We start from the raw sequence: 20,756 nt of genomic DNA, 5'->3' as shown, positions 1-20,756 counted from the left end.
TGCTACATTCCGTTATCGAAACTTGACCTTCTGTTTTTATACGACAGACTTCGCAGCCTGCTGTTAGAGTGCAGGACAATTGCAGGGCCAGTTGCTACGATTCTATTGACTCTAGCAGCCTCTTCCAATTTAACAATTTAAACAATTTATTTGAAACCAACGTCGACTTTAACCCTAAAAACGAGGTATGGTTTGTATAAAGCAATCAAATATACTCATCTCGATACCCTACCTATTTTTTATTTTAACGTGGTTAACCATTTGGTCATTCACCATCGCTACTACCCATTAATTAAACTCATTCTGATCAAAATGTCCATTTCGAATTCTGACCAAACTGCATATAAGGTGACACATGTTTGATCTGAATTTATAATAAGCCTGCTGATCATAAAGTTTGATCAAAATGTGCAATCAAGCTGATTGTTAAACAAAGGAGCGCAACAATTCGTTTAATAATTCCTGCGAGCAAAAACAACCACACTCCGCTCTACTTGCAGTCAGGTTAGCCCAAAATACCATTTTTGAATAGGTTATACTGTTTGCCGAAGCCTGTTGTTTGATGACTTCGCTATTATGTTCTAATCCGTTAAATATAGAGAAATATGTTGAAAAAAAATTAATTTCTAACACTTAACCTACATTTGCCCTGTTTCATGTAGATCTCGTCAATTGGAATCGATTGATTTACTATCATTTAAATGGTTTCTCCTTTGTGTTCTGGTTGTTGACTGTTGATGTATTCTGCTTCATGTTGAATTCTTGTATTGGTCTGCTGTTTTCATGAATCTGTTTCCTACCATCTCAGTTTTCGCTATACTTTTATTATCAATATTTCACGATTAATTATTATTTAACATACTTAAAGGCACATGTGGTAGGAAAAATCTATTATACAGTAATAGGGTGTTTGATTATTCCCATTTTTTGTCCGTTTACCACTTATTACTAGTACCTAGATTATTGATAACCTAAAATATTCGTTGAGGTAAAACGTTGTTTTTACTACATCTTGTGAAGGTTGTTCTGTTGCAAATAAAAACGATCGGTAACAAAATGGCAATTTGGGTTTGCCTGGTCATTTTCTCTTTTACTTCTGTTATCAACATTGTTCCTTAGCACTAGTATAATAAAGAAAGTCCACCGAATGCACAATTAATCCTCTTGTTCTACCTTGTCGTCATATTAGTTATGTCTAAACAAATGCAATCATTCCGCTGAGTCTCTTGATGCTTTCTAGTAACGCTAGAAAGTTATTCACTGTACTTTTTAAACATAGAAAATTCACTTGGTAAATTTCCCATTTTCTCTGGAATGCAAAATACTGAAATTCATCAAAAATTGTACGCTGTATTTTTGTTGCTGTTTTTTTTGTGCACTCTATTTTGTGTTACAAAAGTTTTATAAACTTTTTGTTGGAATTTAAAAAATAATTGGAATGGTTTCTTTCTGTTTGTTAACTTCTTTTTAACAAATTTCACATAAAATAAAAATCTTTCTGTGGAAGACGTAACAATCGAAATATAAATATATGATTCATTTTTTTCCGTAATATCACTCGTGCGCTTAAAACACGAAAACGTAGTAGGCAACGATATTACATTTCTTGCTTTCTGACTGTGTGCTACTCTGCCTACTGAGATTCAAGCACAACTTGATTTTTGTTTTCACTTTGCACTATTATTTCATATGCATAACTTCCATCCATTTCTATCGTATACCGTAAACTAAACTCACTTAACACTTTCAATGAATGGGAAATTACGAATTGCTGTCTAAACCGTGCTGTTAAGATCTGACGGGGTATTACTAGTTTCATCGAAAGTCAAAATCTTTTCTCCTTCCATTTTGAAATAGCGTTCTTTGTGCATTCTTTCCATATGTCGTCCTATATGCATTTTTTGTTTAGCCCTATAAACACAGTACGGACACTGAAACTGTGGTTCCTTTCCACATTCCCATTTTTGATGGTTTCGTAAAGAAGACTTTAATTTGTACACTCTACCACAATCTGGACAAGCGAAGCCACCAGAACCATTTGCATCAATCACACCACCACTACATATGCTGCCTCCTATGCTGGAATTGCCGCAACCACTACTTCCCGTGCTACCAACAGAGCCTGGTTTGGTGTCAACTGGACTAACGGATAAATCACGAGGAAATATCAGCGGCAGAGCACCTTCACGAAAAGTCGTCACTAGCGGCATTGCACCACCAGATGAAATTATTGGCATCGCGAGGCGCGCATCTAGTTGGTCCCAGGTCAATCCACCAATTTTTGTGATGCTTAAATCTTCCGCTATGAAAAAAAGAAAACACCGAGAAAAAAACAAAAAAAACTAAAGATGAGTTCACTAAAAATGATAATTAAACTTATTGATAAATATGTTAAAGCGAATCAAAGCTTTTTAAGTTTTTAATAAGCGCACATTAAATATCTTGTCCGCCGTAAACAACTATCTCATAGTGCATCCAATAAAGTAAAAACCAAAGCAAAATTGTAAAACTAGGATCAATATAATAGCAAATTAATAGAAATATACCATGTTAGCAGCTTGAGAAAACGACAGATATTATTAAAGAAGATCACTGGAAAATGTTTTACACGCTCGCTACTATGCCATGATCCTGTTACGTACGTGTAAAACATTCTCTTTGTAATTCCGTACATATGTGCAATCGAGAAATGAAAACAAACACACTATATATTCGAATATATTGTTTTGTATAATAATGTATACATCGGTTTATCAATAGGCGTATATGTAAATAGTTTCCGCTTTTGTTTACAATAAATATCAATATAAACATTATTATTATTTTCTTCCTTCAAGTTACGTTTGTTTCAATGATACGCTTTCTGACTTCAATTAAATAGTGCTTTAGGAAGTGACAAGTTAAGGTCAAATGTTTTTATTAAATACTATTTCACGGATTAGATCCTGTTTTAAAGGTAGTACTATGTTTAATTGTATTATGCACAAAAAAACGAAAAAACACTAGAAAACTATTTGGCACATCATTTTTGTTTTTATGTTTCGTGTTCAATATATATATATATAATGCTTTGACCGGTGGAGCTTATTTTTAAAATGGCAACTGGCTTCACAAAACTACATAGGTATAACTATTGTAGTTAAATTTTACACTTGTGCGAAATGAGTAAAAGCTAAAATAACAATAACATGTTTATATATAAAAATATGTAAATTTAATAGCTTGACGAATATATGTTGTTGGTATGTAGATTATGCATAACTAAAATTTCGATATTGTCTGCGCAAAAGCATTTTTATTTTAGTCACCACTTAGTTGAGTTTTGTGTTCAATCAGAAGAGTTGAATTTGTTGAAGAGAAGAGTTTTGATTGTTGGCTTTTAGCTTTGATAAACATCAACTAGCTAAAAAGTAATTTCACAAAGTTTGTTTTCGTTTCTTATCGAAATTGATTGCAACAATAAATAAGTCTGCCCCCTGTGTTATCGAATTCAAATATTAGATATCAACTTGTATCATAATTACGTTTTAGAATAAATTTTTTAATCATGACTTCATCACGAATAGAAAAACGAATTTCAACACTGTCGAGAGGTCTGGAATTCTATTATTCCTGCGCGATGAAAATTTGCTGCAAAATTTACCCAGGTTATCCCGGGATATTAATATGAGTGCATTTCACGATAAAATAAGCGATATTAAATTTTCTCATATTTAGTCTCCCAGATTGGATAAGATATTCTTATGACACTTTCCAGCGTTACGGGACACTATTCCTACTATGCAGATTGGTTCCTGTTTTATCAAATCCCTGGCATTCTAGTGGAAAATGAAGTACTCTTTAAACAACTATTTTACAAGATATTTGCCGAAAAATTGGTGAAACAGGAGGCAATTCACAGGGTAAGAATGGGTACTAATTGTGTCCCGTAACGCTGGAATGTGTCTTATACTTATTTGATATAAGAAATATCATATCGTTAGTTCGCTACCCATAATCCATAATCCATAATCCATATGCTGTGATGTATCTTACTAAAAAATTCTGAAGTTCGCAGTTTCTCAACCTATATGCATTTTCAATTAGGATCGGAAACAAATCAATGAGGCTAGATCGGTCTTATAACTGTTTCAAGTACCTATGATCCGGCTTGTTTCATTTTCAGAACTGAACCATTAATTAATCAGTGAATCTGGTAATTATTTCAACTGATGGCAATATTGTTAGTGTTAGTCCGAAGTTCATTCGGAGCCACTTCGATTGAGTTCAATGTATTATGGCGTGACGATTTTTAATTACAGATTTAGGCAGCCGGTTTTGACAACTACAGCACTGCATAAGTAATCTAGCACACCTGTAGTAAAGCGTCTAGCATAAATAATGTGACTGTGGCTGTGGCAAATTATGGGATAACAAATATTTACCCTAATCGAAAAAATCAAAATCAAAATTTTTACTTCGTACAGTTTTAACATGCACTATCAAACACTATCAAATAAAAATAAATAGGTGTCATTTTTTATGATTTGTCCATAAAGAAACTCTCCCTGTTGGCAGCGCATCCTAGTAGGTAGCTGGCAATTCAAATGACTAGAATTTACCATTGAACAAACTAGGTAACTTTCAATCGAAACGATTTGTGTACAAAATAATAGGGCACCTGCACCAAATTATCGTAAAAATGGGCCGAAAGGTCTCGGAATTTCGTAAACGTTTGCACGCGGGCATAACTTATGGACTTATTAATGAAAATAATATTTAAAAAATTCTAGCTTCCCAGAAAACTCTAAATTTTCCACAGGGAAATTTTCCGGTTTTTTCGAACATCGCTTATATCAAAAGTTCATAGCTATAGGACCAAAAACAAACATTCTTCTATGAAAAGGTAAGAAAATTTTCTCAACAATCAAGTCAAAATTTGCTCATAGAATTTTCCACGGTGAAAATTTTTAGAAAATTTACAAAATATTTTTTCCTATTCATTGAGTGACAAAAGTTTCAAGATACGGTACGATAACGGTAATTTTAAAAAATCTGATCTATCACAGTTTAAAAAAAAATGATATTCTACAGTTTTCAACCAAAATATTTTCCTAAATTTATTTTAGTTACCACTTAGTTGACGTTTTTTTATTTTTAGCTTTACTGGATAGTTTGGAGAGATATTGTTTAAAACAAAACAAATGCAAAGTACTGATGGTGTGAAAAGATAAATTGTTGCATGAATATTATAAGACACTGCATAAATCTGTATAATTATCTGTATAAAATCTTCCTACATTCTTAGGAAAGTTGGGAACTACAACTAAAATGATGACTGTTGAAACGTATTTCTACTACAGGAATCATTTAATTAATGTGTAATTTGATGGACTAAAACAATGTTGCAACAGAATGAGCAACTTTTTTATGTATATTTTTTGTTCAATTTCTAATGACCTGAATGATCAAAATTAGACGAAATTAAAATTCTTTCAACTCATATGAATGTAATTGTAACAATTTGTTCTCAAATGTTGAACTAGATAATGGTTTAAATGATTTCCATAATTGTTTCTATAAAAGTAACTCTGGTCTTGAATTATTGTAACATTTGGGGTACCAGAACTGCTAACAGTGTACACATATTAAATGTCTTTTTAGCACGTGGAATGTGTGCTATAATAATTAGCCTATTATCAGAATTTGCTCACTCTCCTCACTCAATAACGTTTTATTTGACAAATGCTTTTGCGCATTTTTGAACACTACCAAACTTGCATTAAACAAAATAAAGCTTAAATGTTAAAACTTGAAATCAAACATGAAAGAGTTATATAAAACAACAATAACTTGAAATCGCTTTCTTAAAACTATAACAAACTTCAAGGAAACAACAGATGCAATTATTAGTAGGTACTATTGTCAAACAAAATCCAAACGCTCCAAAATAAAACTCAACTAATATTCCTTGAATTTGCACTCTAAACACCAATTTTTATGAGCACTTCACTTAAAAGATTGCTGCGCACACACGAACTTCTTGGTATATCTGCTTTATGTTCTGGAAATAAGTGGAACAGCTAGATGAGGTTTACACGATATCGTCACCGGTGTCACCAAGATGATGTTTCAATATATTGTTATTCCTGCAGCTTATTCCGGTAACATTCTCTCCGCATGAACCATCGCCTTCACTAGCTTCCTCTAAACTGGTTCCGTCACCGCCAAGACAACTACCACCACCATCACTGCCAACTACAGGCTGTTGTTGCAGGTGGTGCGGATGATGATGATGACGATAGAATAGATGTGAATGAGAGTGATGCATCGACTGGAGTAACTCATGTTTGATCTTATTATGGGTCTTTAGATTATGTTTGTATTTTGTGGAGAAATCACAATGTGAACAGTGGTACTGGGGTTTTACCCCACATTCTTTTTTTTCGTGCCGCTTCCACGTGTACTTGGTACGATAAAGCTTGCCGCATTGACGGCATTTGTATATTTCTTGGCCTAAATTTTTATATTTGGTTTCCAGATATTTCCACATTAACCATGACCGAGGTGGTAGTGTTTGTCCACCCACGGATGCCACACTCTGCAACAGTTCTGAAAAGAAAAAACTCTTAGCAAAATTGTATAAAGCAACTAGTGCACTTTGATGATGGATTTGTCTGCCATGTATTAATTTTTTCAAGTGTCCCAATCGCACTACTTTTGAATTACACACATGTCTCCCTATTTCTCGCGGTAGATTACCTGAAAAGGAAAAACAAAATATTAGTAAAAAGTACAAGAAAAAGAATAACTTGCTTAGACATGATATATATTTGTATATATGAAGTAAAAAGAGTATTTTGACCATTTCTTTCCATTACACAGAACAATTGATATGAGGTAAACCCACGAAGGCATAGAGATGAAAAACAAAGAGATATTATATTCTTATTTCATTCATAAACTTCCATTCATTTATTTATACGGGTAGATAGATAAATATATAGAGATATATAGTGCTGATCATCTTCTAACCTTAAAACTGTCCTTTTTTATGTTTAGGTGTTGTCCAACACGGACGCTGCTTCTACAAGTTTTAGGAATCTAATTCTCTGGGGATGGCAACCAAATTACGAATCAGCGGATTTTCTCCGTGCTCTCAACAATCCACGAATGTTTAGCGTACATTTAGCATTTTTGATATATTCACATTCGATTCACAGTTTTATATTAAGAACAATTAAATTTGCTCTCCTATTGTTATAATCTTCAAATTTGTATGCTTACAATACGTTGTTTTTTAAGATTTCACAAGAAAAAAAAGAGCTGATAAAGAATAGTCGTACATGTATCATATTTTATAATTATTATTGTTATTATTACATTATGATATTACTAATGAAAGGACATACATATATGTGAGTTTAATATGCTGATCATTAACACAGGGATACGAAGACAAGTGCATTTGTTTATAATGAAAAACTAAAATGGAAGAAATATAGAAGTTGAGATACGAAAATGCAATCATTCTTTGTGATTTTATTTTGCAGTTTATGCAAAGAGTCTATAACCTATAATGAGTAATATGCCTTTCCGTGCAAACCTGTGTGTAGTCTAACCGCAAGAATAAAAGTGTAATCAAATGTTCACACGCTTTTCTGCAAGATCAATCAGATGCGTTGACTAATTTCTGTTTTGAAAGGTTGTACCCCTCTTTTAGATGCATCTTTAATAAAACAAGCAGTAATAAAATGTTTTGGTTAAAAACTTAGTTGTTTCGCGATTGTGATTGCAGTTTTGCCATACTACTTCTCCATTATGCCTTATAACTAAACTGCTTTTGCTGTTTTATTTCCCGTTAGCTTGCTGTGAATTGTCGAATGTATTAAAAAAACCAAAAAAGTTATACCGAGAATAAAATATTGGTACAAAAAATTGACGCTGCAGCGCCACCCAATATACTAATGAAACAATCCAGAAATATATTTCTGCAAACAATATCTCTATTTAAATTGCGGCTTGCAGTGGATCAGTTAGCTAGCTGTGCTGTTCACGTCATTTTCGTAGTTTATTCAAAAGATTACAAGACGATTAGTCGACAAAACGCTATCATAATTTCAATGCGTGGCTAAAGCTAATTTAAAAAACGAACAGAATGATGTCCATAACAGGCTACATCACACTCATTTGTTATTCGAAAAAAATATATGCCAAATGAAATGAATTACAGTGTACAAACTACCAAAATAGCTGTCACTCATTAACAAACGTTAATATCACAGTCCCTACTGCTGATTTTCCATTGAGAAAAAATGAAATAGCGCCACAGCAACCCTCAACGAGACCAGCAAGGGATCGTTATGTCCACTAATTTATCAGCAATCGGAACATTAACTATTTACCCTTCTGAGCCAAATACATACTCTGTTACAGAGTAGCCTACATGCAGATCGATTTATATTTTTGCGCGGTTGTTATCGGAAACGTGTTTACGTTTGTCCTTCCATCGACTCTGGTTTAATGGCGTCGATTAAGCTCAAGGAATCACGATTCTTTGACTTACGACGACTTTCAAGCTGTGGCATGTCGGCGTGATGCTTACGAATATGAACGCCTAGATTTCCACGTTGTTTAGCTTTGTACGTACAATATGGACACTGGTGCATTGCTTCTTTGCCACCACATTCTACGTTCTCGTGCCGGCGCAAGGTTGATTTCCAACGATACCGTTTCCCGCAGTGTCGACAAATATATTGACGCATCTCACCATCGTCATTGTCACTAACAACCGATTCATTAACTGTATATTCAAAGTTTTTCATGATATTTGTATTTGCTAATAGGGCATACTTCTCATCCATCGAAGTGTTGAGAATCTTTGCGTCCGATTTAATCAACTTTTTCGCCTGACTGGCCGTCTTGGTTTGGTCTTGAGAGTCATTCACGTCATCGTCGATCTCACCACCATGTGACGACTTTGCCTGATAAGAGTCCCCAAAGTTCACCTGAACGTCGTCCGGAAGCTCTATGTCATCAATAACAGAGTAATCCAAATCGTCGATTATCCCTGTAGTGAAGTCATTACTTTGGGAAGTATTCGATGTGGATGTTTCATATTCATTGACTGTATATCGTGTAGGCATCGGCTTCGAGACGGCTGTGATGGGTATATGTTGAATATTGCTAATGTCGATAGTTTTGGCACTTTGTCCATGCGCAGGGAACTTCCGCGAAAGAGAAAAATTCAACAACTCTATCTTAGTGGTAGTGCCAGCTGCTGCATCTTGGATAGGAACAGCAATTGGTTGGCTGGTAGTGACCGTTGGTATTGTTAAAATGGGCAAAGCAGCAAGCGATTGTGCCGACGGATTCTTGTGCTTTGAATACTTAATCCGGGGATGAGTTGGTTTTAAAAGTTTCTTAGCGGATGGGATTTGGCTTTGGTTGCTTTGAATTGTACTGGCATTTATAATTGCGCCGCTGCTGTTAATTGCACTGACGGTGGACGATGCAGATGCAGGAACCAATGTGGTTCCAACAGGAATTACGGCAGTACCAGCCGTAGTAACGACGTCACCGGAGGCTACTTTCACAATCGAAATAGTAGTCGGTTTACCAACTTGAGGTGAAGCCAAGCTGATAGTTTCAACGGTTGTCGGCATAGAAGCAGAATTAGGTACCATTTCTTTGGTTACAGGTTTCAACGGTAAAATATCTGTAAGAATACAAACATTTGATTAGCGATGCATTGGTAACGGGATTATGAAACGTGACTTGGGTTAGCATGAATGGCAAGCGAAAAACACAATCAAACGATGGTTAGATAAGCGCAGTAATAACATACAAAAAAAATCTGCAAATAAGGATTTAATTGCCAGACGAGCACTTCTTGTGAAGCATTCGTTTGAACTCTTTTCTTTGTTTAACGATGTATACTTTTAAATATATGTTCACATGTTGAAATAAAGACAAACCGAAGGAGAAACACTTTATTCGTATTATTATCCGCAACCAATTTAAACCTATTGAAATGATATTAATAGTGATGTCCTAGGTAAAACGTTTAGTGCCCAAAATAACTAACAGATGGGACCTGTGAAAGCTCAGAAAATGCATTAACGAAAAAGAATTCTGAGCATATTCTGCACCTTCGTTAGGTCAAACGATTGTGATTTCAAAGATGTGAAGCTAAAAGATCTGTAAAACCCAAATTCTCCGAACAAAATGAGACCCAAACGAGAGAGTAAAGACAATTTGAATATTACCGCACTCGTCGAAGATGTAAGTGGTGGTTGTGGTGCCGTCGCCTTGAAGCTCTGTCTTCTTAATAATTTTATCCTTTTTAAGTAGCTCCTCGATGCGCGTGGTATCGATTACTGTGGTCGTCTGTACGGGATGCAATGTTGCCTGTGCAGGTTGTAACGGTGGTGGCTGTGGTTGTGCAACGGCAGCCGTCGTGAATAGTATGTATTTGTTGTCTTTTTTTGAAACAACAATATTTTTGCTCTCCAGTAGACATTCATTTAGATCGTTCAGAATAACCGGTGTTGATTGAGTTATCTGAGTCAGCTGCGCAGATGTGCTTACTGGTACTGCTTGTACCGTGGTTTGAAGTGACGAAGGAGAAGTCGGTACGGTCACTGTGATTGTTTTTATTTTTTTTGGATTAGACACCAGCGGGAACTTCGCGGAACGTTTATCTGCAATGAAAAAAACTTGTTAGTACTACAATAAATGGCAAACGGGTGATGCAAACACCCAGTTTTAATTGTTTTATACTTCGTTTGTTGTTCTAATCGTTCTAAAAGCACTACCCTAGTTTATTATCATTTATAGTATTTACTCCGACAAAGAAAATTCTGTAGAACAAAAGAAGCACCGATACCAGAGTTTGGAGAATATTTCCAGTTAAAACAATAGTTTTGATAGAAAATTATTTTTATTGTTTTTGTTTATACAGTGTTAGTCATAAGTTATAAAAGCATAAAAAATCCCTTTCGCGAAAATATACAAAATAAATTCAGTCTTCTTAGAGATTCAAATACCTCGCGTACGTACATTCTGTGGACACCCATGAGATGATATTAAACCGATGATAAGAGCGTATTAAATGGTGCATATAACATTGTAGCTAATGGTTCAATAGTGCTTCATAAAAATACCATCTAATTTGTGTAATCTGTATATTTCCTGGAAATTCCGCGACAGACGGGTTACCATTGATGCCATCCGAGAAAAAGCATAAACGTGGTTTAATACATTGTATTTTTTTCAGTTAAGAATAGTAGATAGTTTATATCTTAGTACTGCTCGTAACAATTCACTAGACAGAAGTTTTTTCCTTTCAATATTTATGATGCGAGAATATTGATCAATCACTTTTCAGCGGTTTGAACAGAAGTGATTTGACTTTTTATTCTGAATATAGTTGACATTTTATAACTATCGAGATACAATTTTTACAAATGTTCTAGTGGCACACAGTTGTGGGTAAATCTATTTCGAAAATATTCACACATACTTTATTGTATTACTTTTTATGCCGTGTAAAATTTATTTGAAAATCAAGACATTCTCGTTATCAAAGACAGTAATATCACGGATGATTATTATGACAACTGTTGTGAAGCTACATCAATTTCACATCGGACGCAACCAGCATACCAAAGGGAAACAACATTTAAGGGTTGCTTGTATGTCGAGCAATAATGTGCCTCTGTAGCTGATTGTTTCGCTTGCAACGTAATGGACAATGAGGACACGCAAACTTCGGCTCCTGGTCGCACTCCAAGCGGGCATGACGACGCATATTCTTCGCTAAAGAATAACCTTTTCCGCATTTGGGGCACAAGAAGCGAGCTTCACAGTCGTACTTAGGTCGCATATGCTGAGGAATTCTTCGTTGCTTTTTGCTCTGTGCCAAGTCTATCAGATGCGGTTTTATCAGTTTAGTATTGGAATCGCTAACGGTAGCATCTGCATCATCTTCCGATATAATATATTTTATAGAAGTATTGCATTCATCTGACTTCATCTCAAACATAAGCGTGCCTTGTTTAACCTCTGGCAGTATGTACGGTTCGTTTCGTTGACATTCCACTTCCTCCAAATATTCTATATCACACAGAGCAATACCTGGAAAAGGAAAAACACGTTAGAATAAAATGTAGACACTTATGGACATTATAATAGAGAACTACAAACAAAGTGAGAGACTAACTCTAGATTAAATCCCTTTATTTTATCGATTCTAAATAGCAATCATAAAGAATATTTCTTTAATCAATTCACTGAATCGTTGACTGTAAACTACGTGAGCATTACAGAGGATGTTCTTCGTCAAAATGTTTTAACAATGTATCGCGTATTGCACAACCGAAGCCACACAAATGACACTTGAAGTTCAAGTTAGTTAACACATTTTTATCAATTTTTCCAAAGCGCTGGTAGGAGATTATCTCTTTGATGTATGGTAGATCTTGCTCCGAAGTCGGAGAATTTTCTACTAAAGATACATGTTCCTCAATACTATTCATTTGCAGAGTATGATCACTATCGTCGATCATAAAACCAGGTGTGGTCACTGAATTTTCCTTAGTTGTATCATCATATAGTGCGTCAAGATGAATAAAATCGTTGTCAGTAACCATAACTTCTTCGACAATTTTGTCACACGAATGAACATTGTTGTCAGCGTCGACGGCAGTACCAGCAGCCATCATTCTAAGCACGTCCGAGCTCGACATCATAAAAGTACTGCATGCATCCGCTAAAGATTAAAAAAAGAAACAGTACCGGAAGGCACCAAATTGAGAAAAAGAGAACTAATTAATAAGCTTTGGAAGATATCATGAACTAAAGCTGTCGTTCACAAAATAGCACAACTAAAAGGCAATGAGAATTGGTCATGGTTAGTTAAAATTGTTCAATTTACTAGGTTTATTGATTTCTACTAATTTGGTTTCGTTTACAGTTCTTTATAAGAAGTTATAAAAACTTTGATAATTATTAATTTGTTCTTTTGTTGGTTTTTTTTGCTAATCGAACAGTCTTAAACAATAAATAACAATCATATTACGATTCAACAAAAACAACAAACTACAACATTATTTTCTCATAAGTTACTAGTGATCTACAACGTTTTGTTGGTATCCCGAAGACTTCTCGGACGAAGACTATTTACAAGGTTTACAATGTAATCGTTAATGTACAATTTTTACTTTTCCCTAGACTAAGACTTGTGATTTCCTGCATTTTTGGTTTCTTGTTTTGCTTCCTTGTTTTTCTACGTTTGGTACACGTGTTGCTTTATTTGGACTTTTAGTATCGCAAGAGATGTTTTACTACCTCCTGGTAAAATTGGTTAAAAATAATATTTTATGCATACACCAGATTCGAGGTGCCGTTTCAAATGCGATCCTTGTGAGAACGCTTTACCACACATCACACAACGGAACTTCTTCATACCGCCACATTCGTACCTATAGCACAAAAAAGAAAAAGAAACAGAACAAAAGATCCAAAGGATATTGCTAACGTTAACAATAAGAGAGGCAGAAGTGTTGCTTTGTTACCTGATGTGACGTTGGAGTGAGCTCGCATCCTTATAGTTTTTATCGCAACTCCGCCTCGGACAATGATAACGACCATCGGCGTTTATAAACTTGGACAGATCGGAAAACTTAATGTTATATAACAGATCGTTTAACTGTAGCAGACGCCTTCCATCCAGACAGCGGGCGTTTGCGTTTGTTAGATCTGGAAAATTGTAGGGGTTGAATTTGATTTAAAGTTTCTTTACTTATTTATATTGTTTGTTTTTTTTCTGTTTTTAGGTGATAAGAAATGTGATTTAACACTGGGTATCAATAGCAAGAAAGAAAAACAATAACAGGAGCAGATGGATCGGAACAGCAAAACAGTACTCTTTCAAAGTATAATATTTAAAGGAAAACACGATAAGACAGAGAAGTTGAAGGAGCATGTGAGATGAACGAGTCAACGAAAAGCAATGACTGGTGATGTCTGTAGGTTTCTTCATGCTATTTGTGCGAAATAATTAATTAGATCAAAGCAATGTGTCGTTTAAAACTTATTTTATTGAGATTGCTGCAAAAAAATTACATTTTAATAAAATATCTAATTCCTTATTAAATCACAAATGTGCGATTTCATTCTAAAATAATTTGAGTAAAATATTAAATGTAAAAATGGCATTTTCGTTTGGTACAAAATTTTACTTAAAATTAATGGCTGTCAATATTAAAAGTAGAGAGACCATCGTCAAACATTTACGAAAAAATCGTAGAAGTAAAAAATGCATCAGTCGTAGAATTTGTTTCATAGAGTTCAGGTATCATTATAAGAAAATTGAATTGAAACTTAGACACTATACAAAAAGACAGAAAGAAATGGTATGAATAAAAAAATGTCAGAATTGAAATAAAGCTTATTGTAACTGAGTCGGCACGTTTTTGAGCGCATAATCAAAAAATAGTGACTTAAAGTTTTGCAACAACGAAGACTGCGAGGTAACTTGATCAAGCACTTCCTGCTTCATCATGAGTGCGTCCACGGAAAACTTGTCGCCATCGTTGTTGCCTTTTGGTTGATAAAATTCATTCTCATTCTTGACTGAACCAGCCGGGCCTAGCATTTTATCCATTTGGATACCATGCTTTGAGGCCATATGCCGAACTAGATGATATTTGCGTCGGAACTTGGAATCACAGTGATCGCAGTTGAAACGAGGCGGAATTCCTATACACTCATCCCGCATATGACGTTGCAGATGACGCTTCCTTAGGTAGCTTTTATCACACACGCTGCACTGGAAACGTTGACCGGTGTTTGCATAGTTAGCGTAAAATAAACTCGATGTTGGCTTTCGGTCTGCAAACAGGCGAAGGTGAAGAAACAAAAATGTTGAAGAAAAATTATAACAAAAAAATAAAATTGTATAAAAAATAAACTCATACCTACAGCAAAAACTAAAAAAATAAATAATCAAACCAAATCAATAATCAACAATATTTCACTTATCTACTACTGTAGCTGTAACTAAAACTCAGATTTCTAAATTACCTAAAATACTTGGACGTGCACTAAATGATTAATTGCTAATACCAACTTTCAGATGTCAGCGTCTTTCTCAAAGCACAATAAAAATTTATTTACTTTCATTTGAACAACTTTGTACCATAATCGAAACATATACTCCTAACAAACATTTCGATAACAGCTCATATAAATAATAGTACGAAAAAGGGATAAATTGAGAATTTTCTGCCTAGATTTTCAATGCGATTCTCTATTTGTTTTGCAATTTATCAATAGTAACCGATCCAAACTGTTGCAAATTAGTAATTTACATACTCTCATGAATCTCATCACCTTACCGAATAACAAAGCACTGTAATAAGGTTCTGTGTTAACTTTAACAAATACTTTCTTCCACAAAAGAATTACGATGATTAGACTATTAGATATTTTTTTTATGAATTCCGTGTTTTTGCTTAAGATGCAATTTCAAGTCATATTTCCAAGAACAGCAAAATTCACAATATTCACATTGAAACAAGATTGGAGAACTACTAGATATTGACGATTTTGACGGCAGTATTAACATCGTTTTACTAAAATGACTATTGATGTTTCGACCAATTACGTGACTGTTGGAATCGGCTCCGGTGGTATGGCAACTGGGTCCGCAGCTTCGACTGCAGCATTTGTACAGTCGACGAATAGTGATTTCCGGTTCATACATCAATGCTGACGTTGTCGATAACTGTGAAGACGACGATGATGGCATCAAATTGGAGGGAAGTGACGCACCGATAATAGCGGATGCAGTAGAGTGACACGACATCGTATTTAGTACATCTGGAAAAGCACAGGTTGGGAGGATTTTATGCGGATTTGCTTGACACTGGCTGCTAGTTTTACTAACAGAGATATGAAATGCATTGTGTCAAAAGAAATCAAACTATATGCATAAACAAGCTTATCACCAAGTTACATGTGTGAATATTAGATAGTAGGTACATTGAATTATTCCCTGATTACTATCACGAAAACAGTTTTGCTTGCAAAATGTAAAATAAAAATCGATTTTTTTTACAAGTGTGATAGTTTATTAGGGTATAAATATTTACAAAAGTTTATCCCACGTGCGTCGGTATCGCTTCGTTGGAAGATATGGTGCAATGTCAGGATGTGTCCGGCGGATGTGACCTAACAGTTGATCGTTTCGCTGTGACACATGATGACAGTACGGACACTGGAAGTTTTTTCCTACGCCACACTCATGACGTAGATGTCTCGCCAGCGTTATCTTGCGGCGATATACTCGCGGACAGCGCGGACAATGATACAAGGCATCTTCAGGAAGTAGCATCGGAGGATGATAACTGTACAAGCGACAACCTGAAAATTTATAATGGGATTTGTTCCTATTTTCCATATGTGACACACAGCACAGAGAGCAAACAATAATTTCATAGCTTCGAAATACTTTATAAAAACTGATCAATAACAATAACTAGTAAGGAATTAATTGAAATAAATAAAACTGATGTGTTATAACAATGATCTGATTTTATTAGTATTAAATCATCTACAATATACAAATTGTACAAGTGTATTTAAACATTTCACAACCTAAAACTCTAATCTTTTTTTAAAGATTGCATGCGGTATAAGAAAGAAAATGTTTTTTTTTCGTTTTTATAGCTCCTAACAATGTATGGCAACTAAGTTGTGAATGTAAAGTTGCAAAGTAAATGCATTTTTTGTGCTTTCAGGGAGTAAGCCGCCTAAACTTCATTACTCCATTGTGCGATACAGTGGACTGTTACAGTGTATTTTAGTGTTGGAAATGTGAGCTTTCAGAATGTCTTTCCGAGAGAAACGTTTACCACATTTGAAACAGCCAAATTGTTTCGCCACTCCGCATTCGTACTTCATATGCCGATCCAAGGTATAGGACAACGAATAAGCTCGTGGACATCGGGGGCATTTGAATGTAGGCGTGGAACCAGTGGTTGAATTTGGACACAGTGTGGTTGCATTACCCGTGACTGCAGCCACGGCTGCTGCATTCTGCAAAGTAGTCGTTAGCAAACGTTGCGCGTTTCGTGGGCACACGCTACCGAATCCACAAATCGGCGACATCATACATGCCGCTGCAAATAGAACGATGAAGGGAGCGTTCGTTAGATCAGGCCATCCTAAAAACGGAACGCTGAATACGATGTATTGTCTCACAAGACAATTTGCTGCACTGTAATTTTATGAATCTGCATGAAGTCAACACATAAGCAAGCTAGAACACAGCGATCTCAAATCTACCCTCTTATAACTATGAATGTAGATGAAGCTAGGGAGCCAGAAAGTTATCTAGATTTCCATTACTCTATAATCTTCGAAGACCTAAGTGAATGGAATGTATACAGTAAACTTTTATCGTAGAAATATATTTGAGCTATTGAAATGAAATAATAGATATTGACGCATAAATCGTCTGGATGTTTCAATATTTTGCAGCGAGATCTGCGGCATTTTGTTTGGGATTGTTATTGCAGAAAATTGCAATGTGTCTTAATAGGACAGTTCACTTTTAAAATATTGCCTAAAATCAGACTATAAAATGGTTATGAAGAAATAGTTATAGCAAGAATTACCTAATTGAAAAAGTCTGTAATGCTAATGTTTGTGCACAAACAGAACAATTGTGACAGTTTAGCAAAGGCTCGTCAACATTCAAAGCTGGTAAAGTCACAATCTCGTACAATATAACTTCTAAACCAATCAATCTTATCTCATAAATACAATCATCAAGTTGCTTTTTACGCAAACGCGCAAACCGCGCAAATTCTGAAATTCGCGTGAAATAAAATCGTAAAATAAATTTTGAAATTCGCATATAAAAAACGCGTAAATTCCGACCATCGCGTAGAAACCAAACCGCGTAAAAAGCGACTTCAGTATATATGGAACTTTTGGATACTATCAGAAGGCTCAATAAACAATTAATTTAAAGCAAACTCCATTGATGATCGGTTCCCCTGAAGTACTGTCAAATAGAAAACAAATGAACATGATTTGTTCGCCTTATTGTAAAGCAAGTTAGTATCCAATTTTTCGATTCTAAGTAGGATAGTTCTGCTGCATAGACATAACCATTTAATATTTTTCAGCAATTGCATTTCAGCAGTGATTTCATTCGCGAAAAGTAGATATGTAACATGTGGCTTATTGCAATCTAAATTTTAAAACAAAATTTATGATCTACATTTTACTTAACCTTCCGAATGCATTAGAAAAAAGTTACGTATTATGCATTAAGGGTCGAAAACGACCCAAGTTTTGAAATTGCTCTCATTCATCCATTTTCAATTCGAATTTCGTTTTCTTTACCTCGTTTGAAAGCTATGGCCAAAAACTGGCATTTTTTGTATCCTATCACCGGTCAGTAAGTTCATATTATAAAAAGATGTATTACGGCTATAACCCAATGGCAGGCAATCATGTTTTCGCCGCCAACATCTCGTGAGTTCGAAAATGAATTAGCATTTCACCACTGCATTTCACTCGACTGCCAACATCCTGATGTCCCCGGTCCGCTGTCAAATTATGAGCCTATGACATGCTGTCGCTGTCATTCACTGCAGCTCGATATAAAAATGTCAATAGGGTGTATAGAATACCGACGGTATAGTACATATACACAGACTAGCGGAGACGAATTTGGCGGAACCAAAACGAACAAAGCCGGAATTTAATAATAATTGAATAATAAAAATCGGTTGTCAGTTTCATGGAATTTCTCTTCGTCAGTCATTACACTATACCATCTTTAATGTGAAACTGTTAAACACGTAGATATATTGAATATTCGCTTCATTATAGCAAAGAAAAAGACCATGTATTGCTGATGCACTTGTCCTACAAGAAAAATGACTGCGATTCGATTTGTATATGCAACTAGCTGACCCGAAAAACTTCGTATTGCCACAAATTAACCTGTGTTGTACACAAATCATGAATCTCGGATGATCTTTGTCACAATCTCGAGTTTTGCAAGCCTCTCAGGGGGCGACGCTTCCGACGGCGGGTCGCCGGCAACACTCGCGACCGTCTCGTCCTGAATGATCTAGTGTTACTATAGATAGTTTTTGTGGTCTTGTATTGACTAATGTTTTATGGAAGAGTCTCGAATTTCTCGAGTTCGATTAGTTTTTGAGTTTCGCAAAAATTTCTGTTTTATTTGTATGAGAGTCCATATCCCCCTACCACAGGGGTGAGAGGTCTCTAACTATCGTAAAATAAATTCTAGACTCCAAAATCTCCCACATGCCAAATTTGGTTCCATTTGCTTGATTAGTTCTCAAGTTATAAGGAAATTTGAATTTCATTTGTATGGGAGCTCCCCTCTTAAAAGGGGAAGGGGTCGTAATTCACCATAGAAAAAATTTCTGCCATCTAAAACTCCCACATGCCAAATTTGGTTCCATTTGATTGATTAGTTCTCGAGATAAGAGGAAATTTGCATTTCATTTGTATGGAAGCCCACCCTCTTAAAGGGGAGATGGGCCATAACTTGCTTTCTAAAGAAGAGAGGGGTCTCAATTCACCATAGAAAAAAATCTTGCGTCCAAAACCACTTACATGTCAAATTTGGTTCCATTTGCTTGATTAGTTCTCGAGTTATGAGGAAATTTGTTTTTCATTTGTATAGGAGCCCTCCCTCTTAAAGTGGGGAATCCATAGAAAATATACCATAGAAAATATTCTTGCCTACAAAAACACCCACATGATAAATTTGGTTCCATTTGCTTGATTAGTTCTAGAGTTATGAGGAAATTTGTATTTCGTTTGTATGAGAGCCCCCCCTCTTAAAAAGGTAAGGGGTCCTAATTCATCATAGAAAAAATGGTTGCCTCCAAAAACACCCACATGCCAAATTTGGTTCTATTTGCTTGATTAGTTCTCGAGTTATGAGGAAATTTGTACTTCATTTGTATAGAAGCCCCCCTTACTAAAGTGGGGAGGGGTCCCAATTCATCATAGAACAAAATTTTGTCTCCAAAAACACCCACGTGCCAAATTTTGTTCCATTTGCTTGATTAGTTCTCGAGTTATGAGGAAATTTGTATTTCGTTTGTATAGGAGCCCCCCTCCTAAAGTGGGGAGGGGTCCTTATTTACCATAGAAAATATTCTTGCCTTCGAAAACCTTCACATGCCAAATTTTGTTCCATTTGCTTGATTAGTTCTTCAGTTATGAGGAAATTTGTATTTCATGTGTATAGGATCCCCTCCTCCTAAAACGGGGAGGGGTCCTAATTCATCGTTGAAAAAATTTTTGTCTCCAAAAACACCCACTTGCCAAATTTGGTTCCATTTGCTTAATTACTTCTCGAGTTATGAGGAAAATTGTGTTTCTTTGGTACAGGAGCCCCCCCTCTTAAAGTGGGGAGGGGTCCTAATTTACTATAGAAAATATTCTTGCCCTCGAAAACCTTCACATGCCAAATTTGGTTCCATTTGCTTGATTAGTTCTCGAGTTATGAGGAAATTTGTATGAAAGCCCCCCCTTTTAAAGAGGAGAGGAGTTATAATTCCCCTTATAAAGAAGGGAGGGGTCTCAATTTACCATAGATAATTCCATAATTCCATAATTCTTGTCACCGAAAACACCCACATGCCAAATTTTGTTCTATTTGCTTGATTAGTTGTCGAGTTATGCAGAAATTTGTGTTTCATTTGTATGGG

At 35.4% G+C, this 20,756-nt stretch overlaps 1 protein-coding gene across 5 annotated transcripts in view; it reads right to left on the bottom strand.

The window, feature by feature from the left end:
* LOC128733453 (longitudinals lacking protein, isoforms A/B/D/L) overlaps nt 1–20,756 on the bottom strand; it is a 79,728-nt gene that overhangs the window by 21,148 nt on the left and 37,824 nt on the right. For 3 of the 5 annotated variants that reach the window (XM_053827045.1, XM_053827047.1, XM_053827046.1), the window contains exons 7-8: nt 10,248–10,682; nt 6,950–9,697 (exon numbers count right to left, since the gene is read on the bottom strand). The exons of 1 other annotated variant lie outside the window; for it this stretch is intronic. In XM_053827045.1, the coding sequence (XP_053683020.1) occupies nt 8,472–9,697; nt 10,248–10,682 (1,661 nt within the window). In that variant the 3' untranslated portion in view covers nt 6,950–8,471. Of the gene's footprint in view, nt 1–6,949; nt 9,698–10,247; nt 10,683–20,756 lie in introns of those variants that run through there. One more of the 5 variants, XM_053827049.1, reaches the window with a different exon arrangement.

This window comes from Sabethes cyaneus, chromosome 2 (assembly GCF_943734655.1).
Source record: "Sabethes cyaneus chromosome 2, idSabCyanKW18_F2, whole genome shotgun sequence".
Taxonomy (NCBI): Eukaryota; Metazoa; Arthropoda; class Insecta; order Diptera; family Culicidae; genus Sabethes; species Sabethes cyaneus.
Note: the sequence above shows the minus strand (reverse complement) of the source record. Positions and strands in the feature narration are given on the sequence as shown.